Source organism: Prionailurus viverrinus, chromosome E1 (genome assembly GCF_022837055.1).
Source record: "Prionailurus viverrinus isolate Anna chromosome E1, UM_Priviv_1.0, whole genome shotgun sequence".
Taxonomy (NCBI): domain Eukaryota; kingdom Metazoa; phylum Chordata; class Mammalia; order Carnivora; family Felidae; genus Prionailurus; species Prionailurus viverrinus.
This window is the reverse complement of record NC_062574.1, coordinates 2167904-2192947: the sequence shown is the minus strand read 5'-3', so window position 1 is coordinate 2192947 and position 25044 is coordinate 2167904. Positions and strand designations below refer to the sequence as shown.

General features: G+C 60.7%; 1 protein-coding gene across 16 annotated transcripts; it reads left to right on the top strand.

The window, feature by feature from the left end:
• Positions 1–23872, top strand: DLG4 (discs large MAGUK scaffold protein 4). Of its 16 annotated transcripts, none has more exons than XM_047832502.1 (22): positions 4–215; positions 390–488; positions 760–800; positions 9614–9778; positions 13106–13159; positions 13300–13356; positions 13568–13692; positions 13791–13960; positions 14064–14200; positions 14351–14495; positions 16841–17136; positions 17233–17335; positions 17484–17598; positions 18783–18959; positions 19242–19278; positions 19372–19399; positions 19528–19575; positions 20786–20887; positions 21168–21340; positions 22250–22359; positions 22859–22950; positions 23102–23872. In XM_047832502.1, the coding sequence occupies exons 1-22, from the start codon at positions 197–199 to the stop codon at positions 23206–23208; spliced, it is 2400 nt and encodes a 799-aa protein (XP_047688458.1). In that variant the 5' UTR covers positions 4–196; the 3' UTR covers positions 23209–23872. The 16 variants fall into 16 exon arrangements, 15 of the variants coding, with proteins under 15 accessions (XP_047688453.1, XP_047688452.1, XP_047688451.1 ...); XM_047832501.1 differs by having other exon boundaries at positions 13297–13356; XM_047832504.1 differs by having other exon boundaries at positions 5–215; positions 9614–9679; positions 13306–13356.
• The last annotated feature ends 1172 nt before the right edge of the window (positions 23873–25044 follow it).

The window sequence follows — 25044 nt, the reverse complement described above, 5'->3', positions numbered from 1 at the left end:
GTCCCCTCCCTCCTCCCCTCGAAAAGTGTAGCAAACTCTCATCCATGGCTCCGTGGCTCTGGGAGAGAGGCCAGGGTGCGAAGTTCCAGGAGGAGATAAGACTGCCTCCTTAGGCTAACAGCTGGAACTGGGTGGGGAGAAGGCAGCTCAGCTCCAACCCTGCGGATTAGGGAGATTAAAGTGACAGAAGAGAGAGATGTCCGAGGGACCCAGAGGTGAAAAACGAAAGGCCTGGGGCTTGAGCTGGTGGGGGCGGGGACTGGGATTTGGGGACCCTTCTCCTGAACCTTCCCATAGAATCTGGGGTGAAAAGGCACAGGCTGGGGAAGGTGAATGTCTTGGTCCCTCTGTCTCTTCCCTGTCCCAACCCCACCCCCATTGTTCTCCAGCTCCCCGGTCAGCCCTCTGGCTCCTGGCCCCCCCACTACTGCGGTGGGCACCCCCTCTCCTCACCGTGCTGCACAGTGACCTCTTCCAGGCCTTGCTGGGTGAGTAGCCCCAATCATCTGAGGGGCAGTGTTTGGAAAGGGCTGGCCTGGGCCTGTGAGGGCAATGCCCAAACTTGGGGGCTGGTTGGGGGCGTGGAGGTCCCCTTGGTCCAAGCAGGGGTCGGTCGTCCTGACTGTCCCCCATCGAAGTCCAGCAGCCCTGGCTGGAGGAGCTCCTCCCTCACCGGACAGAAGGAGGCCAGAGATGGTGGCAGGGGTGGCCCTGGAGGCAGGGGTGGGGGAGGGTAACTCAGCTCTGTTCTGGTGACAGACATCCTGGACTATTATGAGGCTTGTATCTCAGAGAGCCAGGTAAGGGGGTGAGGTGGGGCCGCTGCCTCAGGGGAGCGGGCAGGGCTGGAGCGAAGACAGCCAATGTTGAAGACTTGGGGGCCCTGGGGACAAAATCCCGAGTCAGGGGTGCAGAGAATGTTCTCTCTCCTACCCTGCAGCCCTTCCTCCTCCCGCTCCCCCCCTTTCCTTTGCCCCAGTTTCAGGCACCAAAGAGTCCAGGACAAAATTACTTTTCAGGCTTCCTCCTGTGAATCCTGAGGGGGAAATAGCCCCCCAGGGATTCCCTCCTGCCAGCCCCTCCCTCACACCCTGCCCCCGGCCAGGGCCTGGCTCCAGTATTTAAACCAGCATGGGTGCTCCCTCCTCATCATCTCTGCCGTCGGCGCTGGTGCCCGGCCAGACCTCCATCTTGGCCACAGGGCCTCTCTGCATCTGCTGTTATCTCCTTTCCCATTATCCGGGTTCCTGCCAGCACCGAAGCAGTTAACTCTGCCAAGGCACCCCCCCATTCTCGCTCCTCGCTCCCTCCCTCCCTCCCCCTGCTTCCTCTCTCCTCCTCTCTCCCCTTCCCTCCTCGGCTCCACGGCTCCCTCGGCCGCTGCCGCCTCCGACCCCCCCCACCCCACTCCCCCGCCACGGCCCCTAGCCCCTGGCCGTTAGGCAAGACCCCCCCCTACCCCGGGGCTCCCCGAAATCCAGTTCCCCTCCCCCACCCCAGCTCATGCCCCAGCCCCCGAACTCCGGGGCTGCCAGCCCCCGGTGCCCCCGCCCCTCCTGAGAATCGGGGTGTGCTCCCCAAGCCCCCTCCCCTCCATTGGGGACCCCCTTTTAGGGCCCCCTTCCCCTCCCTCCCACGCTCCCTCCCCTTCCCTTCTCCAACCCCCTCTTTCCCCTCTCACCCCTCCCCCCATCCTGGCCCCCCCTGCAAAAGTGGGGTGCGGAGGGGGGAGGGGTGAGAACCCACGGAGGGGAGGAACGAAACTCCGATGAAGTCAGAGCCCCTTACCCGCCGCCGCGGCCAGCCCCCCCAACATGGACTGTCTCTGTATAGTGACAACCAAGGTAAGCATGATGGGGGGGGGGGGCTATAAGCTGGGGGGGGGAGGGTATGAGTTTGTGGGGAGGGGTTAGGCAGGCCTAACCTGGGGCTGGGGGCCCAGGAGTGACAGCATCAGAAGATGTATTTGGGGGTCATGATTTAGTTTTGGGGTTCACATCTGAGATAATGCTGGGTTTGGCCACAGGTGCCCCCTGGGGCGATCCCTTTGTACCTGTAGAGAAATGGAAAATTTGGGCCGTCTTGTGGTTTGGGGGGGGCTAATGGGTTTTGGGGTTCGCCAACGAGGCTTGAGGGAGACTTATTTAAGGAGAAGCCTGGCTCACATGGAAGTCCTGCTCTTGTGCATTGGAAGGCGGACCACATGAGGGGGGGTCCTCTTCCCTCCTGGGGGACAGACTGGCTTGTAGGTGTCTTGTGCAATTTCAGGGGGCTCTTGGCATGGGGGTAGAAGGTTATTGGTTGTGAGTGCCTGACTGGTCTGGGGGTGTCAGCTGGCGGAGAAGGGGTGGGCCTTCAAGCTATGGAACGAGCATCTTGTGGTGGAGGCATTCGGGGGTACTCTCGATTTGAGGGAACTGTCGATGTAGGGTTGGATCATATGGAATACGGGGATAGCTGGGAGCTGTCAGAGGGCTAGGGCCTGCCACAGGGCCACCTGAGGGAATGGACCAGGTGAGGTGAGGGTGTGGGGTACTCCCCTGGGAGGGAGAAGAGGTTGCCAGACCCTGAGGAGGATGAGAGCTTTGGGGAGACAGGGGATTTGAGGAGGGGGACCAGGTGGGTGGTGCAGGATTTGGGGGTGGCCCCGGGCAGGTGCTCAATATCCCTGCCTCCTCCCACACCGTATCCTCCCTGTGTTGGGAAAGAGGGAGAAGAGCAGATTAAGGGGAATGTTCCTCTTACCCCTGACACTTGGGATGGAGGTGGGGGAGGACACCTGGATTTCAGGTTCCCCTGGTGAAAAGGAGTTGGAGCAGGGCAGGCCTGGCAGCCGTGAGGAGTGGATGAGGGCGTCCCTGTGGTCCGAGCCTGGAAGGGGCAGATCTTGGATGGGGAGCATGGGGCAAGCTCCTGGTGGGTGCTGCAATATACCTAGGTCTTGGCTGGGAGACTCTGGGACTGGCAAGCTGGGTGCCTGGTGTGTGGAGGGAGGCTTGGGCGGGTGGCAGGCAGCTGGGGGTTGGGGGGTGGGACAGGAAGTGGGGGCCGGGGAGGCGGGGTCCGGGTGAGTCACAGGCTGGGGAGGGGGTTATATTTAGTGGGAACTGCAGCTTCTCAGGGGAGGGAGCTGAGGACACACATGTTCCCTGCCACAAACTCACACATGTGTGTACACATGCAGTGTGCACGTGTGAGCATGGATGGAAGAGACTGGAGGCCGAGGACCTTTAGGTCCAGAGCCCCCACCCCCTCTCCAGAGCTACTTGCTTGTCTGCGCCCCCCCTCCCCCCCCCCCCCCCCCCCCCCCCCCCCCCCGCTGCCCCTTCTGTGGGCTCCAGGCTTTCTCCCATGCTGCTGCTTCCCCCGTTCCCTGTGGTTTCGGTGGATTTTTGTGCCTCGCTTTCTCTGGCCTGGTCTCCTTTAATGTCTGTCTGATCCTTAGCTTCTCCTGTCTCCTGCCTTCAGCCTGCCCCTCAGCCTTAGGCTCCCTGGCTGTGGTCCTCCGGGTGACAGGTGTACCCAGAAAGCCAGCTGGAATGTGTGGGCCCTGCTTCCAACATGTGAACACACACACATGTGCGAGCGAGGGTGAGGGGCTTGCCTGAGCTGGCAGCTATTCTGGGAGGGGGAGTTTATTCATCTCCCTTTCAGACTCCTATTTCTTCGATGGAGCCCAGAGTGAGCATCCTTGAAGGAAGGAGCCTTGCGCAGAGAGGATCAATCATGCATTTGGGGTTTTACAGAGGCGTGGAGGAGACCCAGAGCTTGCCACATTCCTTGGCCGGAAAACTTGTCAGTCTCGGGATGACGAGGACTCCAACTCCCATAAGGCCTTGAGGCACAGGAGCCCTCCTGTTAGAGGGCTGCTGTCCGTGGGGCTGTTGGGAGTTGTGGTACATCTCTATCCAGGGCAGCGGAGGGGTAGCCGAGAGGAGCCAGCAGGGGGCACCAGGCGCTTGTTTCCCACCACCCCCCAGCCCCACCCCCATCGTCCCCCGCTCCCAACATGCTGGGTGGGGTAGGGGGTGCCCAGGCTTTGCGGTGGTTGAGCTTCCCAGCTCCGTTTGAGAGCCCTCCATCTTTCATTGCCTATATTTAGATTCCTGCCGCAGTAATTGAAGGAACACTTATTGAATGCCTACCATGCGCCAGGCCCTGTGCTTTGTGCTCACTCCGCCTTTAGAGCTATCACTTAGTCTTACTCCGTGCCGGGGTCTCTGCCGGTGTCTGCCTCCGAGAATCTCTTTCTCCCACTCCGCCCCCGTCCCTCCCCCTTCTCCCCGCGCTGCTGCCGCCGTTGCCATGGCAACCGGCGACGACTGAAGTTGCGTGGCCGACTTGAGGGCCGGGCGAGGGTGTCGGAGGGCGGAGCAGAACAAGTGGGGGAGGGGGGAGAGTGGGAAAAGACCGGGGGTATCGGGCCGGACCCCGGAGGCGAAGCGGTTAAACCCTCCGGGTGGTCCTTATTGGGCAAAGCTGAGATGCCGGGGGCGGGGCACTGTGGCCAAAGGCCTCATTCATTGGCGGACAGGGGCGTGGCGGAGGGACAGTGTGGGCGAGGCCGGGGGAGCGAATGGGCGGGAAGTGGACGGGGGCGTGGTCTCTTGGAGGCAGGTGGGTGGGGTCTGGCTTACTCTCTCGAGGGAGGCGGTGGCAGCCCTCGGAATGGGGCGGGGCCTGAGGGCTGGGTAACCTGACCGAAATGAGGGCGGGGCTGACCCGGCAGGGGCGTGGCGTGGTCCCATGCGCCGGAGGGAGACGGGGTTTTGAGGGGCCTGTTGTCTGAGGAACTGCGGGGTGCGGGGGTCTTTGGAAAGGAGAATCCGAAGGCTGGGCGATTGACGTCTCAGTTTTCCTAAGATGGAGGCCTGTTCAGATTTCATCAGAGCACAACCTCCTACCTCAGCTCTATGTTCCAGGGAGACGGTTGCTAGGCGACAGCAAAGTCCTTGATTGCTGCGTTGCCAGGCAACAGGGAAACGGAAAATGGAGGGAAAAAGGAAATGGGGGATGGGGGAGGGTCTTAAGGGGCCACAGCGCCCACTGGTGGAGAAGTAGGACCTGTGCGTTTTCTATTCTAGAAGGAATTTCGAGCTCAGCTCTTCCGTAAGGGCTCCCTCTGAGGATCCAAGCATTCTACCCAGATGCGAAACTAGGGCATTGGGGGTCATCTTGGGGGCGCATCTAACAGATTCCGATAACGGGGAGGGAGGGACATGGGCGAGATTCTAGGGCAGTCTGTCCTCTCTGCCCTGTGTGGGCATTATAGAGAAGCCAGAGAAGCCGATTTGAGGCCACTGCTCAGTGGGCTTTAAGAGTTGGGAAGGTGGGCGTTCAATGGGATAATATTTGTAAAGAGAGGCTTTCAGGTTCAGTTGTTTGGGAGAAAATGGAAACCTCTGAGGCAGTCGTTTTGGGGTGTTGTGGAAGATTTGTGGGTCACTGCAAATTGCAGGCCAGATCTTACTTTGGTGAATATTTTTTGAGGCTTGGGTGTGGGGGGTAGATCTATTTGGGAACACTCCTGTAGCAATGTTGGAATTCAGAATCATGGAGGGGATGTGAAGATGTAGGAAGGGCAGCCAGAGAGAGGAGTGATGTGTGAACTTGAGGGGTGAAGAAAAGGGATAGGGAAAGATCTATTAATTTAAAGGTTTGGGAATAAATTGAAGAGATTACAATGGAATTTGGAGGGCCAGCTTTAAGATACATTAAATACTCCCAGAAATTGGAGTCGGGTGTTTGTTTTTTGTGTGTTTTTTTTTAAGTGTTTCTTTTTTAAAGTTTATTTATTAAGTGATCTCCACACTTGAAGGGGATATCACTTGAACTCAAGACTCTGAGATCAAGAGTTGTGTGCTCTTCCCATGGAGCCAGCAGGGTACCCCACTGGTGGTACTGGGGCTGTGCATATTGGAAAATCATGAGTATTTTCATTAGATGCAGGGATTTGGACAGGGGACCCAAAGGAATTTGAGGACTGCTTATTTGGATGTTGACGTTATAGAAAGGGTAATATTTGCACTAATGTCAAGGTCTCCGTTGGTGGGTTGGGGGATATGATTTTAAAAGGGAGGATTTAAACGGTGGTTTAATTTGAGGAGACAGCCGGTGTCGTGTCTGTGGTCCTTAAACTCCTGAAAAGCATTGTCTGGCTATCAAGTTAGGGGGCTGGACTGCTGGTTAGAATAGGAGATATCTTGGCATCTGAGGGGATGCGGTCCCTATTAATAATCCTTGGGGAGGGAGGGGGTGGGGCTTGTGGGAGGCATTTTGGATCCTGGGGGGTGTGGGGGGATCCCTCTACGGTGAGAGTGGAGTGCTTCCTCCTTCCTGCACCTTAGGAGTCCAGTAGAGATGAGTGGTCCATGGAGCTTTGGGAGTTTTTAAGGACCTGGTGAATTTAGGGGCAGGAAATTAGATGAGAATTACAGCTATAAGCCGGTAAATTTCAGGAGTGTTTCTGTTGGGGTTCCGAATAGGAGTATACTGTGGAAGGTGAAGTCCACAGAGAAACAGCTGGAACCTGGGAAGTTGATGGCTAAGAGGGTCTCCCCTCACCCCCTCTCTCCCATCGTGACGCTCTCCCGCACTGCGCAGGCGCCTTCCCCCCCCCCCCCCCTCTCGGCCGCAGCCTCCAGTCGCCGCGTCCGCCGCAGCCCCCGCCCCTCTGCCCCTCCCCCTCCCCCGACCCTGGGACCCTTGCTCTCCCACCCGTCCCCTCCCCTCAGTCCCCCTCCCCTTCTCCATGTCGGCTCGGAACAGATTCGCCTCCATGTGTCTCTGCGTGGTACGTGCCGCGGTACGGGCTCCGGCCCCGCTCCCCTCTTCCCGGACCCCCCAAATCTCAGGGTGCAAGCTTCAAGTGCTGTCGCTCTTACTTCTGCTTGGCGCGGGGTCTCTGGGTTGCAGTGTCTCGCGGACAGGCGCAGTGGGTCGCCCCTCTTATCAACATCCCCCTTTCACTCACACCCCTCTATTTTGGGGGTGCAAGCCTCGGTTCCAGGTCATTCTATGCAACTGGGGCTCCAGTGACGCGAGGGCCAAGGGGAAAGGAACAACAGCGACCCCCAGGCCTTTTCCTTGCCTCTGCCCTAATGTATTGGGGGTTCAGACCTGGTTGCAATACCATCGGAACTGTCGCGGTTGGGGCCCAGAGTTCCAGTGGGGTAAAACAGGGGATCCTCATTTCCTTCCTGTCCTGCTTTAGTTGTCCTGTAATCTGGGCTTGAGGAGTGCTGCCCCCGACCCCCACCTGCCAGTCTGCAGTTTTGGAATTAGTCTCCCCCCCCCCCCACCCCTCCAGACGTTTTTTTTCTTCCCCCCAACCCCTTACTACATGTACAGTACTCTGAAATTTTCCAGGGACCAAACATAGGCCCTAACCTCCTTCAGCCACATTCTGGGGACTTTTGTACCCTTCCCTTGTGCCCAATGTGGGTCCCTCACATTGTCTCCTAATGCAGGGGAGTCTTTCCCTCAGTCCTAGACAGCCCCCACCCCATGGGGGTAGGGCAGGGAGACGTGTCTGCAGTCTCACTGTGATCAAAACTTCTCTTTGTTTCCTCTCTAGAATAAATGACGAGTTTCTGTGATTCCATTTTCTTTCTGTGCACCCTGACAGTTCTTCACCAGATTCAGGGATCCCCTCTGCGAGGTGGGCTGAAGATGGAGAGGCGGTGGACTCAGACCCTCCCCTGACTCAGGGAGACTAGAAGCTGCGCCCCTGGGCCCTGCCTCATGACCACGCAGGGGATGGGACTCTGGGGAAGTGGACAGGGGAGCTGTTTCCGCCCGTCCCCCCGGGCCCCCAGTTCTGGGGCACTGTCCAGGCTGCAGACCACCTTTTCAGGGTGTGGAATGGACAGCCTCTTCCAGGTCGTGGAATTCTGTTATCCAGGATGGCCTAGCCTTTGAGGGGGGCTACGTAGCTTATACCCACCCCCCTCCTTACTTCTCCTTCTCTACACTTTGTGCCCATGGTCTTGAACCCTGGGGGCCAGGATTCTCTCTCCAGGTCTGCGGGCCAGAAACCCGGGTGTATCTTGATGAGCCCCTATTTTCCTTCTCAGAGGTGCTTCATCTCTGGCCTGGGTGGGAGAGGCTTCGTGTTGCCAGCACCGTTTTCCTTCTCCTAGTCTCTTGCTGCGCCCTTAGCCACGGCCAAACTTGGGTTCCGTCCCCAGAGTTTTCAGAATCCTACTAACAGGCATTGACTTGGATAAGCTGCCTCCAGTTGGCTCGTGCAAACGGTGCCCTCCAAATGTTGGGGTACTCGGCTTCTCAGATGCTTTTTTTGAGAGGGGAGTTCTGGCTTCTCTTTTCGCCTAGGTGTACTTGGGGGCGGGGTCTTCTGTCTTGTCCCCAGGGAACCCTGCTCTTTCCCCGAGCTTGGGGCTTGGTGGGGGGGAGGGGGGGCTCTGCCTCTCTGGGGGGCTGGCTCCTGAGGAGGGCGGAGGCAGAGGTGGGTGGACCCAGGCGGGGTCGCTGCCCTTCAGTGCTGTCTCCAGCTGCCCCTTTCCTCTCTCTCTGGCCCCCAGTTAATCTCATTTACTGATGTCCTTGTCAAGCTAGCAGAGGAGGCCGGTGAGATGGCTGGTGGTTGGTTGGGAAGGGACTCGGGGTCATGTTGAGTCTTCCACGCCTAAAGGCCAGAGGGAGACCAGGAATGGACTCTGAGACCCAGCTCCCCGCCTCCTTCCCCCGCCAGCCAGCCTGGAAGACACCCATTCCTGTCCCCCTCCTGAGCGCTACTGCGTCTGTTCCTCCCCCTTCTGCTCCCAGTATATCCGATTAACTGGCTGGGCTACGGGCGTTTGTAGGGATGGGGCCAGACTCGTGGGGGCCCCTGTGCAGACTACTTGGGGAACCAGCTGGGCCAGTGGAGGGGGAGCTGGACGGGGAGCTGGACCAGTTCAGCTTTGTCCCGCCTGGGGGCCTGATGCCAACTACCTGCTAGTTAAAGGGCCTGACTGCGGTCCCTGCCTCCGTCTGGCATGCCAGTGCTGGACAGCCAGTAGCTCTTGGGGTAGAGGCTGCGGTGGGGAGACTGAGGCAGTGAGGGTGGGGTGGGAGTGAGGTGAGACGCCAGGGGCGCGGCAGCTGGAAGATGGACGAGGGAGCTCACAGACCGGGGGAGTGGGGTGAGGATGATGAGGGAGGCAGAGAAGTTGGGGATGGACGTCGAGAATGGGGGTTCAGCGTGTCAGAGGGCTGGCGCAGTGACAGGGACTAGTATCTGAAGGCCTGGGCCAGGCGGGAGAAACGGCGGCCGGAGGAGGGGGTGTGCCGGGTGGAAGGCTCGGGGGACGGGGGGGGGGGGGGGGGGGGAGGTGGGATTTGGGGGGGGGGGGGAGCAGGGGGAGGGGCTGGGATTTGGGCCGAGCCGCGAGGTGGCGGTCCGGGGCGGGAGAGGGGCTGTGGGAGGGTGGAGAGAGGGGAGCCAATGGGCTGGAGGACCGGGAGGGGGAGGAACTGGTCAGGCCCCAGGGCCTTCCGCACCGCACTGGCGTGGGGGTGGGGGGGGGGCGGGAGAGGAGGCGGCCGGGCGGGCGGCCTGGAGCCCGAGGCGCTGGGCCGGCCCCGGTGACGCCTCGGTCCCCATCCCCAGAAATACCGCTACCAAGATGAAGACACGCCCCCTCTGGAGCACAGCCCGGCCCACCTCCCCAACCAGGTAAACGCCCCCGAGCTGGTGCACGTGGCGGAGAGGAACTTGTCCCACCTCGAGGCCGGCCACGGGGTCGTGGGCCACGCCCACCTCTCCCCCCTCAAGGTAGGAGACTCGGGCGGCCCCCTCCCCAGTGCGGCGCTCGGAGCCTCGGAGCCACAAGCACCCCCAAGGGCCGGTAGGGCGAGAGCCGTAGGCGGGAGGAGGCTGGGGCGGGGCGGCTGGGGCCCGGAGAGGGGGCGCTTGGGGGGGGGCCGGAAACACCTTGTCCCCACCGAGGAGAAACCGAGGCCGGACGAGGGGGGGTGGGGTGGGCGTAGAGCTTAAGGCCGGCGAGTGCGTGTGTGCGCGTGCCTGCGCGCACGTGTGTTGAGAGGTGTGCGCCCCCAGGACGCCCCCCACCCCGGGCCCTCTTCATTCCTTCACACCCCCACCTCCGTTTCCGTTTTCTGTGTCCTGAGCTCCGTGCGGAGCTCCAGCTGCCCGCATTTGCTCCTGTCCCTTCTCCGCCTCCTCCCCCCACTTCCGGCCTCTGGGCCTGGTTCTGCCTGCGCCCGAGTCTCCAGCCCTTTCCCTGTGTCTGGTCGGAGACTCCCAGTCGTGGGGCCTCTCTGCCTCGGTCCCCTGCCCCGGCCTCTGCTCCCCTCCTGGGCTCCCTCCCCTCCTCCCCGCCTCTCCCTCCCGCTGGCTGGCTGGCTGCTTCTCCAGGATGCTGTCTCTCTCTTCCTCCCACGCACTCTCCTGCTCCCTCCCTGATCCCCAGCTCAGGCCCTCCGCGCGGGCTCCGTGCTCCTCCTCGGCGGGCCCGTCCCCTAGTCGTCCCTTCTCCCCTTTCCGGCCACCACCCTTTTCTTCTTCGAGCCCCTCCCGTCCCCCCATTATATTATCCACGCCCTGTCTTCCCTTCTCCAGTCCCGGGGAGGCCTTGTCTCTGGGACCTTCCCTCCTCCAGGCCAACTATGTATCTTCTTCCCCTTCACACCTCTTTTCTGGGGGCACAGGATGGGGAGGGCCGGAGGCCCCAGGGAAGCTGTGACATTGAGGGGAACACCGTGGGGGCAGGGGTGGCCTTCCAGAATCTTGCAGGATGCCCTGGGATGGGCGAGGCTGGAGACATTTCACCACGAAGTCAGGGAGGAGTTTTCTGAACCTGGAGATGGGGAGGCAGGGAGGGGGCCGCGGTAGGTTCTGGGGTGAGGAAGAGGAGGAAAAGAAGGAGGGTTCTCTGGCCGGTAGCAGAATGGAGAGACCCCAAAAGGGGGAGAGGCCCTGGGGCTGACCGGGTGAGGCTGTGAAATCAGGGCCAAGGTTGAGTCGATGGAGAGGAACAGAAGTCTGGCCCTGGAGGTGAGGAGACAGCACAGAGTATTCCTGTGAAGCGGTGACAGCTGCAAGGAGTGGAGGAAGGCAGACTCGAGTCGCTCTTTGTGGGGTGGGGCCAGGAAGCTCCCTGGGGAGGGGATATGGGGGAGAGGGAGGCGTGCAGGGTGGTAGCGGGCTCAGGTTATCGAGTGTGGGGATCAGGGTGCAGGAAGACAGGGAAGCAGAGGAGAGAGTGCTGGTGGCCCTGAGCCAGCCAGCAGGGGGGGTGGGGGTGGGGGGATCTGGGGACCAGCCCCGAGCCAGGGGGACAAGGAAAAATCTCAATTTGCAGAGGTCGAGATCGGGGATCGACTGAGAAGGATGGACTGTGGTTTGGACAGAATGTCCAGGGTTTGAAGCTTCGATAAGGGAGAGTGGATATCTCTGGGGTGTCAGAAGTTAGGGTGGAGGATGAGCAGGAGGGCTGGTGGGGGTTGGGGGTGGGGGTGGGGAGCGGTGATGCTGGATAAGGACTGAAAGCCGGTGGAGGGCCAAGGCTGGGTTGGAAGATGGAAAGGGAAGGTGGGGCAGGGATGCGGGTGCAGGGTGTGGGCTGCTGTAGAGGGAGGGGTGGGAAGCAGAGGCAGGTGGCCAAGGAGGAGGGATGGGGCCTGGGGAAGGAGGTTTTAGGACAAGGATGGGGTGGGGACGGAGGACAGCCTTGTGGAGGGGATTTTGGCCGTGGCTATTGGTTGGATAACAGCATTTGCTGGGATTTGAAGGGTCGGAGGTTGGCGGTGTTAATGGATTTGCGGGTTTGAAATCTATTGCAGAGCTTGCGAAGAAGCCTGTAGTGTTGAGAAATAGCAGGAGAGAGCAGGGGCCCTTTGGGGGGGGGGATCGAGGAGTTTGGGGAATCCGTGATGACTGCCTCGCGCTTCGTAGGCTCCAAATAAATATTTGTTTAAGGAGGAGATAGGTTGGGGACCCCGGAAGGAAGCTCTTGGCCTCCTCTCCCATTGCCATGGAGACGGGGTTTCGGTTGCCCTGGCAATTGGGGAAGCCCCTAGGACCGGCCTAAAGCTGGCCCCGCCCCAGAGTCTAGAGACCCTGCCGCGTCGAGGCGACTGACGTCAGGACCTGGGTACGCCCACTTTAACCCTTTCCGGAATGGAGGTTGGGGTGGGGGGAGTAGATGAGAAGATAGGACCCGGATGTCTTTCACCACTCCCCCTTCCTGACGTCTTTTGCACTGCGTAGGGTGAGGGGCGTACAAGAGGGAGAACGGGGCCCTTCAGGACGCGCTGCACCCACAAACCTCTTCAGCCTGGACTTCTCTCCCCTGGCTGCCGGGGGGCGGGGCCCCGGCTAGGAGAGGCGGGGCTAGCGGATCCCCTCTGCCTTTGGGAGTCCGATCGCGCCTAGGCCACGCCCATCTCCCGCCCCCCACTCCACCCCCACCCCCGTTGTCCTGGCGACAGGGCCTTCTGGAGGTGGGTCTCCCCAGGCCTTGGCTGGGCTTAGATACCATCGCTAGGCAACAGAGTCCTTAGAGGAAGGGGTGGATTGGATGGCGGGTGGGTGAGGAGGGAGGGGCTTGCAGCTGGGGGAACCCCGGATTCTCGGGACCCGGGGTTTAGGGCAACTGTGTGGGAAGGTGAGGGGCAGATCTGAGGGAGGGTTCTCAAGGCTCCTGGGTGCATATGGGCCGACAGGGACAGGGATGGGGGGCAGGCCCCGGGGGACGCGTAAGCACTGGGGTGTATGTGTAGCGCATAAGGCAGTAGCATCCCGTGGTGTTACATCCGGTGAGAAGCTCCCCCTTTCGCCTGCCCCCCCCACTCTTTACCACCTGCTGCTCCCCCATCTGGTTGTCTCTCCCTCCCTTCCCGCTTCTCAGACACCTCCTTCCACATTCAGGGGGCCCGGGCCCAGGCAGCGTTAGGGCTGTGCACGTGTGCGTGTGTGTGTGCGCGCAGTACGGGTTGAGCTGGGGCCTCGAGGGGTTCAAGAGCAGGCTTGGTTCAAGAGGGGACCCCGAACGGGTAGCCGGGCTGGTGGGACCCTCGATGACAGGCTTCCTCTTGAGCCAAGGCTCAGGCAGCTTTTCATGTCCTTTTCCCCTCACAGGCCAATTCTCCTCCTGTGATTGTCAACACAGACACCCTAGAAGCCCCGGGATATGTGAGTTGTTTAGATTTTGGGGCCACTGCAGAAGGATGGAGGGAGAGCGGGAGGGCCAGGGCCCCAGCAGCAGGGGAGGGGCCGGTGCTCAGGTCGGAATGTCCGGCTCACTGGTGTTGTGTTTCTGGTCCGTGCTGGAGTTGCAGGTGAACGGGACGGAGGGGGAAATGGAATACGAGGAGATCACGTTGGAAAGGGTGAGCAGGCTCCCGCGCCCCCCGCCCTGAGGTCCCCCCAGCTCCCTGTCACGCTTCTCTCTGTGCCTGTGGGTACTAGGTGGCCAGTCCCTTAGTCCTTAGTCTTGTCCCTTCCTGCTCCCGTCACGGCCCCTTGGCCTATGCCCCTACCCGAGTCCGAGCCGGAGCGGGCCGCCAGGAGGGCTGACGCTCCTCCCTTCCTTCTGCCCAGGGCAACTCAGGTCTGGGCTTCAGCATCGCAGGCGGCACCGACAACCCACACATTGGTGACGACCCGTCCATCTTCATCACCAAGATCATTCCTGGCGGGGCCGCGGCCCAGGACGGCCGCCTCAGGTGGGAAGGGGACACAGGGCTTAGGGTGCCGGTTCCCTCGAGAGGGAGGGCTAGGGCAGCAGGAAGCTCCTGGCTCAGGCCAACCTCGCTGCCTCCAGGGTCAACGATAGCATCTTGTTTGTGAATGAGGTGGACGTGCGGGAGGTGACCCACTCAGCCGCGGTGGAGGCCCTCAAGGAGGCGGGCTCCATCGTCCGCCTCTACGTCATGCGGCGGAAGCCTCCGGCTGAGAAGCTTATGGAGATCAAACTCATCAAGGGGCCTAAAGGTAGTGACCCGTTGTGTCTCCACCCCCATCCCGACCGTCCCCCGCCCCAACGCCGGCTCCCCAGCCAACCTGGACGCCCACCTCTGTCCTCCCCTCCATCCAGGTCTTGGCTTCAGCATCGCGGGGGGCGTAGGGAACCAACACATCCCCGGAGATAACAGCATCTACGTGACAAAGATCATCGAAGGGGGTGCCGCCCACAAGGACGGGAGGCTGCAGATTGGGGACAAGATTCTAGCGGTGAGGACCCCTGTCACTCTTCCAGCCCACACTTGGGTCTCGCCTCCTGGCCCCCCGGGAAGGCCCCGTCCTCCTTGGCACCTCTCCCACGGTGTTGTCTGTCTTGGGGCTGTTTCTGGCTCTGTCCGAGCTCTCCTTCCTTGGCCCCAGGTCAATAGCGTGGGGCTGGAGGACGTCATGCATGAGGACGCCGTGGCAGCCCTGAAGAACACATATGACGTTGTCTACCTGAAGGTGGCCAAGCCCAGCAATGCCTACCTGAGTGACAGCTATGCTCCCCCAGACATCACAACCTGTGAGAACCCTCCAAACCTCAAAGCCTCCCACGACCCATCCCAGTTACCCCCATGACATCCCAGTGAGTGTTCCTCTTCAGATGCTCCCCACAAAATCGAAACAATGTCTCTTCTTCTGCGGTTGGAGAGTAGGTGAAAAAATCAGTTACCATACAAGACCTAGAAAAGCTTGTGGACAGTCTCTCCCCGAGAAGGCACAAGGCCCAGATGGTTTTGTAGCTAATTTCTCTCAAATCTTCAAGGAATAGATCATTCTTCTGCTCCTTCTGAGCATGAGGACAGATAAAAAGGTTCACGTTTCATTTTATGAGGGCATTTCAAAGGGTCCCAAAGATAACATAAAAGAGGGAAACTCAACGCCAATTTTGCTTCTGAATAGAGAGGTAAAACTTTGTGGGAACATAGTTGCAGACCAAATACAGCAGCCAATGAAGGGAATAACATTGTCACAAAGTAGGGTTTTTTTTTTCCTTCGGGAAACTAAAAGCACTTCTGTATTGGGAGACCTCTTAATATGATTCATCATATTAAACAACGGACAGAAATTGTAAGGTCATTTGAAATCGATGCGGGAAAAGGCATTGAGGAAATTCAACATCCGTTTTCACACGAAAACTTAGTAAACTAAGGACACAAGAGTTTTCTTTCACGTGATGAAGAGTAGTTCTCCTCCCAAGAGGAACCTTGGCTCCTTGGAGAAAGGGCCTGTTCCAGATCCTGTGCCGGAAATGCACAAGACGAGTTTGTAACATCTTACAGGCTAGAAAAACAGTAAAGCTAACCAGGACTCTAGGGCGTGTTATCGACGCAGGAGGGGCTCCCACTGGTTATTCAATCAAAACTCCTCAAATAGGTGGAGGTCCATGAGATCATAATGATGCTTAAGAATAATTGGGCACCTTTGGAGGATGCCAAGGGCCCATTCGTAATGAAAACTGGCAAATGCGGGGACAGAGTCAGGTCCTGTACAAACTGTACCTCAGAATCACCAAATGGTTGATATGGGAGAGTTCTTTTTTATTTTTTTATTTTTATTTATTTTTTAATTTTATTTCAATGTTTATTTTTGTTTTTGAGAGAGAGACAGAGAGAGCATGAGCAGGGGAGGGGCAGAGAGAGAGGGAGACACAGAATCTGAAGCGGGCTCCAGGGTCCGAGCTGTCAGCACAGAGCCCGATGCGGGGCTCGAGCCCACAGACTGTGAGAAAGTTCTTTTTTGTCGAATCATTCCCACCGATAAGTGCTTCTTCTTCCAAAAAAAAAAAAAAAAAAAAAAAGAGTAGAATATTCTATTTTGCAATCCCCAGTGAAATATCACTGGGTTCTGAACTATCAGAAGGAGGCAGTGGTCCTCAGTGGCCACTAAAGCTCTTAGGTGAGAGCATAGAAATGGGTGGGTTAGCCCACGACAGCTGCACCTGCCAGTCAGTCTTACCTAAGGCGACCAGACATTCTCGCATCCCGTTGTGGTCTGGTGGAAAGTACGTAGTGTCACCTATGCGGTGTTTGTGACACAAAATTGAACTTGTGTCTGACAAAGCCTCTAGATCGAATTATAGGAGGAACAGGGCAGCAGCACAGGGTAACAGCCCAAAGATGGAAGCGGTGATTTCCCCCTTAGAATTTCCCCAGTAGGGGGTGCGCCCGGGTGGCTCTGTCGGTTAAGCGTCCGACTGTCTGTCCGACTTCGGCTCAGGTCATGATCTCACGGTTCGTGGGTTCCAGCCCCATGTCGGGCTCTGTGCTGACGGCTCGGAGCCTGGGGCCCGTTTCGGATTCCGTGTCTCCCTCTCCCTCTCTGCCCCGGCCCTGCGCAGGCTCTCTGTCTTTCTCTCTCAAAAATAAATAAAAATACAGCACTTAAAAAAAAATTTAAAAAACTGAAAAAGAATTTCTCCCGTAGAAAGTGGGAAATTCTATCAGACAAATGACCTAGTTTTCCCGACCAATGGATAGCCAAGAGCAGGAAAAACCGGAGGGGGGCAGGGGGGGACTTTTATAGACTGAGAGATCTGAGGAAACCCAGCACCCACAAGGAAGCCCCCAAAAGCCTGGTGCTAATATTCCCCTCCACTTGGCCACCCCTGGCGTACGGAGGACATATAACCTTCAACTCGATGACACCCCCCCCCCCCGTCCCTCGGGAGAACCAGCCCTTCATGTGGTCTGTGCACCCCTGCCCCCCAACACTGCTGGGATCTGACGCCCCCCTCACACCGCCCTACTATCTGGCGGAGAAATGCCTCCGTCACCCGAGTCTGGCTCTCCAGGTTCCCTGGGGAGGAGGTGGGGCGGCCATGGGTCCTGCCCGCAGCGCCCTCACCCCTTCTCCCGCATCTTTCAGCTTATTCCCAGCACCTGGACAACGAGATTAGTCACAGCAGCTACCTGGGTACCGACTACCCCACAGCCATGACCCCCACCTCCCCTCGGCGTTACTCCCCGGTGGCCAAGGACCTGCTGGGGGAGGAAGACGTTCCCCGGGAACCGAGGCGCATAGTGATCCACCGGGGCTCCACGGGCCTGGGCTTCAACATTGTGGGTGGCGAGGACGGTGAGGGCATCTTTATCTCCTTCATCCTGGCCGGTGGCCCTGCGGACCTCAGCGGGGAGCTGCGGAAGGGGGACCAGATCCTCTCGGTGAGGGAAGGCCGGGCCCTGCCCACACCCCTCCTCTACTCCGGGGCTGGGGCCTGGTCCCCGTCCCCGGCGACTCACCCTCCCCGCTGTCTCTAGGTGAACGGTGTTGACCTCCGCAGTGCCAGCCACGAGCAGGCTGCCATCGCCTTGAAGAACGCGGGCCAGACGGTCACCATCATCGCTCAGTATAAACCAGAAGGTACCGGGCCCGACGCTCCCCGCGTCGTGAGCTGAGAGGGTCCTCAGAGCCCGGTCTCCTCAGCCGGTGGCTCCAGTGGGGGCAAGGGAGGGCGGCGGAAGCGCTCCGGTGGGGCCAGAGCTCGGGAACCTTCTCGTCCTTTTCTCAGAGTACAGCCGATTCGAGGCCAAGATCCACGACCTTCGGGAACAGCTCATGAACAGCAGCCTGGGCTCAGGGACCGCCTCCCTGCGGAGCAACCCCAAAAGGGGTTTCTACATCAGGTCGGATGCGCCTCTCTGTTCTGTGTCTCCCCCCGCCCCAGCTCTTGGCCCTGAACCCTGCCTGGCTCCCCCCCCACCCCTTCCCGGGCCTGACGCCCAGCCGCCGTTCATGGGCCCCGCTGCTCAGGTCAGCACTGCGAAATAATATCAACTGGAAAATAGCCTCTGCCTCAAGTGTCCCTACTGCCCTCTGGCCCCCGGTCAGCCTGGCACTTCCCTTAGGACCTCCACAGTTGGGTGACTCAGAGGTTCCTGCCCGGCAGAGTGGGGAGGGGGATGTCTCTCGGCTGTTTGGAATGTTGCCCCCGCCTGCAGGGGAGGGGGTCACAGCTCTCCTGCTCCCGGGGCATCAGCTCTGTGGCCCCTGCCTCTCTCTCCCCACCCTCTCTCTCCCTCGGGGCTCCCGTCCGCTCTGGCCCCACCTCTTCCTGGAGGTCCAGATCTGCGTTTCTGGCCATCTGCTTTCTGGACGCGTCCACTGGGGTGTCGCACAGGCATCTCGCACCCGACACGTCCCACGCTGAGCTCATTGCTTTCCCTCGAGTCCTTGAGCCCTTTATCTTGCTGAACCAGTGTTTCCTCCCTCGCTGACTGGCACCCGCTCAGACTTTGCTCCGCCCTTCCCTCCCCGCTGGGCTCCAGTGGGCTCCTGGGGGCGGTCTGCTGTGGCTCCCAGAGCCTCTTCCATTTGGTCCCCTTCGGTCCCGTTCTCGTGCTCTGTCTTTGCTGCCTCCACGGTCCAGCCCTCCCTTGGCTGGCCCCCGGGGTCATGACGTAACTGACGGGAATTTGGTACTGATGGGGATAGGCAGGGTTAGCACAGAGTGGCCCTGTTCCTTCTTCTGAATTCGAGCACATTCCGGGGTACTTCTCTGACTGTCCCCTGCATGCGTCCTGCAGACTGCGTTCTTGGGAGGGCGGCGTTCTAGATCTTGCTCTAGAGGTTGCACAGGATCCAGAGCCTGTCTGATCTCTGGCACAGTGCAGACCGAGTGGCGTTTAGTGGTTGTGATTGTGCGTCACAGTGGAGCCTTTGCTCCCCACACGGTGGTGGGGGGGCTCCTCGGGGTCCGTGGCCCCTGCGGGAGGGCTGTGAGTGGCCACACTTTGCCAGAAGGCCTGGCTGGGTGTCGGGGCGCCAGAGAGCTCAGGCGGTGTCTGACCGACGGCCGCCCGCCCTGCAGGGCCCTGTTTGATTACGACAAGACCAAGGACTGTGGCTTCCTGAGCCAGGCCCTGAGCTTCCGTTTTGGGGACGTGCTGCACGTGCTCGACGCCAGTGACGAGGAGTGGTGGCAGGCACGGCGGGTCCACCCCGACAGCGAGGCCGATGACATCGGCTTCATCCCCAGCAAACGGCGGTGAGGCTCCCGGGGCCTGCAGCCTTCCTGCCACAGGGGCTCCAGTCCCAGGGGTCCCCGGGCGGACAGCAGAGGCCACGGGCCTGCCCTCTGACCCCTCGGAGGCCTGTCTGCTGGGCAGCCTCCCTCCCGTGAGCCTCTGGAGCAGACGTGTCATTGAGGAGTACTGGGGCCCAGGGGCCGCCGGGAGGTGGTGTTATCAGCTGGCCCGGGGGAGGGGAGGGCTCTAGGGCCCCTCAGTGGCCATTCCTCTACCCTCCCATCCCCCCATGTCCCCCACAGGGTCGAACGACGGGAGTGGTCAAGGTTAAAGGCCAAGGTAGGTGGGGGAGCGAGCTCGGGTGGAGGAGCGGGGGACTCGGGCTGAAGCCCACCAAGCATGTGGCCCACTCCTTCTGTTCTTCCTCTGTAGGATTGGGGCTCCAGCTCTGGATCACAGGGTAGGTAGGGTCAGCTTGCGAAGCGGGGGTGAGGGAGCCCTGAGCTTCTATTGACATCTCAGGAAGGCCACATGGGGCCCCAAGATCCCTGTCTCCCAGCCCCTCGCAGACGCCCTGCCTCCCACTAGGTCGAGAAGACTCCGTTCTGAGCTATGAGACGGTGACGCAGATGGAAGGTGAGTCCTGGCCCGACCCCGGTCCCCAGGCCCAGCTGCTCCCCAGCTGCTCCCCAGCCCGGCTGCTCCCCGGCCCAGCTGCTCCCCAGCCCGGCTGCTCCCCGGCCCAGCTGCTCCCCGGCTGCTCCCAGCCCGACTGCCCCCCAGCTGCTCCCCAGCTGCTCCCTTGCCCAGCTGCTCCCTGGCCCAGTTGCTCCCCAGCCCAGCTGCTCTACAGCCTGGCTGCTCCCTGGCCCAGCTGCTCCCAGCCCGACTGCTCCCCAGCTGCTCCCCAGGCCCAGCTGCTCCCCAGCTGCTCCCCAGCCCGGCTGCTCCCCGGCCCAGCTGCTCCCCAGCCCGGCTGCTCCCCAGCCCAGCTGCTCCCCAGCTGCTCCCTGGCCGGCTGCTCCCAGCCTGACTGCTCCCCAGCTGCTCCCCAGCTGCTCCCTTGCCCAGCTGCTCCCTGGCCCAGTTGCTCCCCAGCCCAGCTGCTCCCCAGCCCGGCTGCTCCCCGGCCCAGCTGCTCCCCGGCTGCTCCCAGCCCGACTGCCCCCCAGCTGCTCCCCAGCTGCTCCCTTGCCCAGCTGCTCCCTGGCCCAGTTGCTCCCCAGCCCAGCTGCTCTACAGCCTGGCTGCTCCCTGGCCCAGCTGCTCCCCAGCCCGGCTGTTCCCCGGCCCAGCTGCTCCCAGCCCGACTGCCCCCCAGCTGCTCCCCAGCCTGGCTGCTCCACAGCTGCTCCCCAGCCCAGCTGCTCCCCGGGCCAGCTGCTCCCCAGCTGCTCCCAGCCCGACTGCTCCCCAGCTGCTCCCCAGCCCAGCTGCTCTACAGCCCGGCTGCTCCCCAGCTGCTCCCTGGCCCAGTTGCTCCCCAGCCCGGCTGCTCCCCAGCTGCTCCCCAGCCCAGCTGCTCCACAGCCCCCAGCTGCTCCACAGCCCCCAGCTGCTCCCCAGCTGCTCCCCAGCCCAGCTGCTCCACAGCCCCCAGCTGCTCCCCAGCTGCTCCTCAGCTGCTCCCCAGCCCGGCTGTTCCCCGGCCCAGCTGCTCCCCGGCCCAGCTGCTCCCCAGCTGCTCCCCAGCCCGGCTGCTCCCCAGCTGCTTCCCAAATGCTCCCCAGCTGCTCCCTGGCCCAGTTGCTCCCCAGCTGCTCCCTGGCTCTGCCCCCCAGCCCCGGCCCCCAGCCCCGGCTGCTCCCCACTCTGCCCCCGGCCTGAGCTGGCTCTCTGTCCTCAGTGCACTATGCTCGCCCCATCATCATCCTTGGGCCCACCAAGGACCGAGCCAATGATGACCTTCTGTCCGAGTTCCCCGACAAGTTCGGATCCTGTGTTCCCCGTGAGCGCCCGGGCCCTGGGATGGGGAAGGGAGATGGGGGTGGGGCCCACGGCATTGGGGTGCAGGAGGACACAGGGATTCTCAGAGAAGGGGTGCTTCTCATCCGCTCTGCTGCCCCGTTTGGAGACCTGGGGGCCCTGGAAGGGGTGTGGGGGGAGGTGGCCCAGCCCCTCTGAGTCTCGGTCTCACCAGCAGCCCCCTTGCGCGGTTTGATGTAGGCAGGCTTTAAGCTAGAGGGACGGTGGTTAGATCTTCGGGGGGCGGGGTGACTTCCTGGCAGATACGACGCGGCCCAAGCGGGAATATGAGATAGATGGCCGGGATTACCACTTCGTGTCCTCCCGGGAAAAAATGGAGAAGGACATTCAGGCGCACAAGTTCATCGAGGCCGGCCAGTACAACAGCCACCTATATGGCACGAGTGTCCAGTCCGTGCGGGAGGTGGCCGAGCAGGTAGGACCCGCGGGCACCCGGCCTCTTCCTCCTCCCCCGCCCACCCCATGGCCTCCCCCCAGCTCTCTCTAACTCTCTCTCTCTCTCTGTCTCTTTCCCTGCTGGGTCTCCACTCCCTCCTCCGCCTCCTTCTCCTCTCGGGCAACTCTGTCTGACTGCCTGCTCCCCCTGCCTCCCTCCCTCCCTGCCTGACCCCAAACTCTTCTCCGCCATCTGTCCCCTCTCCCCCCCTTCCCTCGTCCCTGCCCCACTTCTCCTCTCTTCCTGTGGCCTTGCCCTTGGTGGCTTGGCCTTCCCACCTTGGTGCCCTCCCTCTGTCTGGCTCCCCTGTGGCCCTCTGGCCTTGCCTGTTCCTGGGGTCTCCACCCCCCTCTCCCACTCCCCTGCCACCTCCTTTTCCCTGCTGCCCCCCACTCTGCCCTCTCTCCCTCCACGGCTCCTTTCTCCATCTGCCTCTTCTCCCTCCCACCTGTCTCTCCTTGTTTCTTCCATCTGTCTGCCCCCCCCATCCTACTTCCCTTCTCCCCCTTCCTCTCTCCTGCTCCTGCCCTCAACCCCTCCACCCTGTTCACTGTTGCCCCTCTGGCCTTGCTCTGCCCGTCTTTTGGGTCCCCTTCCTGCCCATGCCTGACCCCTCCCTCATTACCTCCAATCCTCTCCTCCTGTGCTGGCTTCTTCCCTTGCTCTCCCTCTGCCCCTTCCTCTTTCTCTCTGTCTTTAACTCTGTCTGTTCTCACCTCCTTCCCACCTTGACTCTCTGGCCACGTGTCTTTTGACATCCATGTCACCTCCTTTTGGCCAATCTCCCATCCCCCACCTTTCCACTTACCGCGTCCTGTCCTGGCACCTCTGTCCGTCCTTTCCTGCCACCTGCTGGTCCCCCTCCGCCCCCCCCCCGCCTGCCCCCAGGGGAAGCACTGCATCCTCGATGTCTCGGCCAATGCCGTGCGGCGGCTGCAGGCGGCCCACCTGCACCCCATCGCCATCTTCATTCGCCCCCGCTCCCTGGAGAATGTGCTGTGAGTATGGTCTCGGTGGGGGGGGGGGCCTCCCCTCAGCGCCCCCCGCATCTGTGGCCCTGGGCCTGTGTCAAACTCTCCCCTCAGAACCTTGGACGGCAGCCCCAGCTGCCCTCCAAGGGGACCAGGCCTGTCCCTTCCTCTCCAGCCTCGGGCTGGGCCAGACTGCAACTCCCGGCAGCCCCTGGGGCGTGCACCTGCTGGCCGAGCAGGGCCCCTGGGGCTGTCGGGAGTTAGAGTCTGAGCCCCTTCACTGGGGCTGAAGGGCCGGAAGGATGAGGCTCTGGAGAGTTTCCCGGAGTGGCCGCACCCGGCCGGGGTGGGTCGCGCGGTGGGGTGGGGGTTCATTGGTGGTCCCGGAGACGACACGGGGAGTTGTGTCTTTCGCTGCGTGCTCCAAATCAGAAAACACTGGTTGCGACTGAACTTGCCGGGACGGAGGAGGTACGAGGTGGGGCGGGACCCGTGCTCAGATCTGCGTCTCCCTCGCTCTCCACAGAGAGATTAATAAGCGGATCACAGAGGAACAAGCTCGCAAAGCCTTCGACAGAGCCACCAAGCTGGAGCAGGAATTCACAGAGTGCTTCTCAGGTGAGGCTGTGGCCCTTGCTCAGATCCCAGGCCGGTGCTGCGCCCGGCAGACGGTTGAGAAAGGCGGCCTCCCTGGGTGGGGGGCAGTTAGAGAAAGGGGCCCCTCCCTCGCTCTGGCCTCATTCCCCATCCCCCCTCCCCGTCCCCCCAGCCATCGTGGAGGGCGACAGCTTTGAGGAGATCTACCACAAGGTGAAGCGTGTCATCGAGGACCTCTCAGGCCCCTACATCTGGGTCCCGGCCCGAGAGAGACTCTGACTCCCGCCCTGGTGTGGCCTGAACTCGCCCTGTCTCCGGCCCCCGGGCCCTTGGTCTGGACTGAATTGCCCAAGCCCTGCGCACCCCCTGGCCTCCCTCCCGTCCCTTCTTATTTATTTCCTTTCTAACCGGATCCAGCCCTGGAGGGGGGACACTCCCCTGCATGTAACCCCGCACCCCAGAACTGGGCTCCTGAACCCCAGGAACCTGGGGTCTGGGGAGGAGCCGGGCTCCTGGTCCCGAGCCCGTGCTCCGTAGGACCCTAGCCCCTGCCCGCCCCCGACGCACACACACACCCACCGGGGGCCGCCTGCCCTCCCCCATCTTCTCCCACACACATTCCAGAAGTCAGGGCCCCCTCAAGGAGCACCCCGCTGCAGGGATGCAGGGCCACAGGCCTCCTCTCTCTCCTGAGGCCAGGTCTGGGGTCACCCCTGCCCCCACCATAACTCCCCATGTCCCTTGGTTTCGCATTTAGTTTTTCCCATTTTTTTTTTCTTCTCAAAGGTGGTTTTTTGGGGGGATAAGTGGGGGGACTCTACTGTGGGCCCCCTGCCTTCCACGTGCCCCCCACCTTTTTTTCTTTGCCGGTTTGCATGAGTGGAAGGTCTAACTGTGGCTTTTTTTTTTTTCCTGGATTTTTTTTTTTTTTTCTGGGGGGGAAAGGGGAGGGATGGGTTTAGGGAGTGGGAATGTGGGGGGTGGGGCCGGGGTTGGGGGTCGGGAGCCAGGGGAAGACTGGAAATGCTGCCGCCTTCTGCAATTTATTTATTTTTTTCTTTTGAGAGAGTGAACGGAAGAGACAGATACTTGAAACCTGGTGTGTGGCCTGCTTATTTGGGAACCGGGTGAGGAGGGAGACAGGGTGGGAGCGTATGGAAGGGTCTGGTAGTCAGAGCTATCTTCGTGTCAACCCAGAGAGGGGACAGTGGCCTGGAGGGGGCCTTGGAGGGAAGCTGAAATCAGGGACGGTGGGTCAGCAGTGAAGTAGGGGCCTGGGAGGGGCTGGAGGCATGGTGCAGTCACCGAAAGGCCCAGAACGGGGAAGCCAGACCGGCGTAGGTCCCTGCCAACTTAGCCCAGCCCTGATCACTCTCCTGGTCCTGCTGGACAGCAAGACACTCCCTAAAGGAAAACATGGAGGCAAGTTTCTTGGTTCGTGTTCAGAGCATTCTGGACAGAGCTGGGCTGTGGCCATGATGTTTACAGAGGTTTGCTAGTAAGAAATACTGTGTAAATATTCATTTATTGGATTTCTTTATGCCCCACCTCTAGGAAAATGGGACCTTGATACCAAAGATTTAATTAAAAAAAAAAAAAATGAAGAACAGATGCAGTAGCTATGAGAGTAAATATGACCTCTGAGCTTCCTGGTAGCCAGGGCAAAAAGGGAAATGGTCCATTATCGAGTTCTTTATTCTGAAGGAGAAAAAAATTGTGGTTCTTTTAGGGAGTCAGATTTTCCCGACCCTGTCTTGCTGCAGCTTCTCAGATGCTGCTGTGCACAGTGTCACATCTCAGCTTTTCTTCTGCCCACCGTTCATGGGCCTGACAGGTTCTCACCACGAGGGCCTCGGCTGCAGCACAGATGAGCCGTCGCTGGCACCAGCTGTGATCCTGCCCCTTTCCCCCTCTGATTCAGGGGCCCCACGGGGGAAGGCTGAGGTGGAGGGTGCCAAGAGTTGAGATGGTTAAGCCCTAAACGGTGCAGAGGGCAGTTCTGGTCGCCCCTGGCCCCTGCTGACAGAAGTTAAGCGTTGGATGCAAAAGATCCCCCGAGGCTCAGCAGCTCTGGGGAGGATGGGATTGCCCCCGCCTGAGCTGATCCAAGGAGCA

Excerpts from the sequence above, each read along its gene's own strand:
- DLG4 (XM_047832495.1), top strand. The coding sequence starts at position 197 with ATGTCCGAGGGACCCAGAGGTGAAAAACGAAAGGCCTGGGGCTTGAGC. Across the intron at positions 801-9,613 it reads CTTGTATCTCAGAGAGCCAG|AAATACCGCTACCAAGATGA; the intron begins GTAAGGGGGTGA and ends CCCCATCCCCAG. Across the intron at positions 13,693-13,790 it reads GCCCAGGACGGCCGCCTCAG|GGTCAACGATAGCATCTTGT; the intron begins GTGGGAAGGGGA and ends CGCTGCCTCCAG.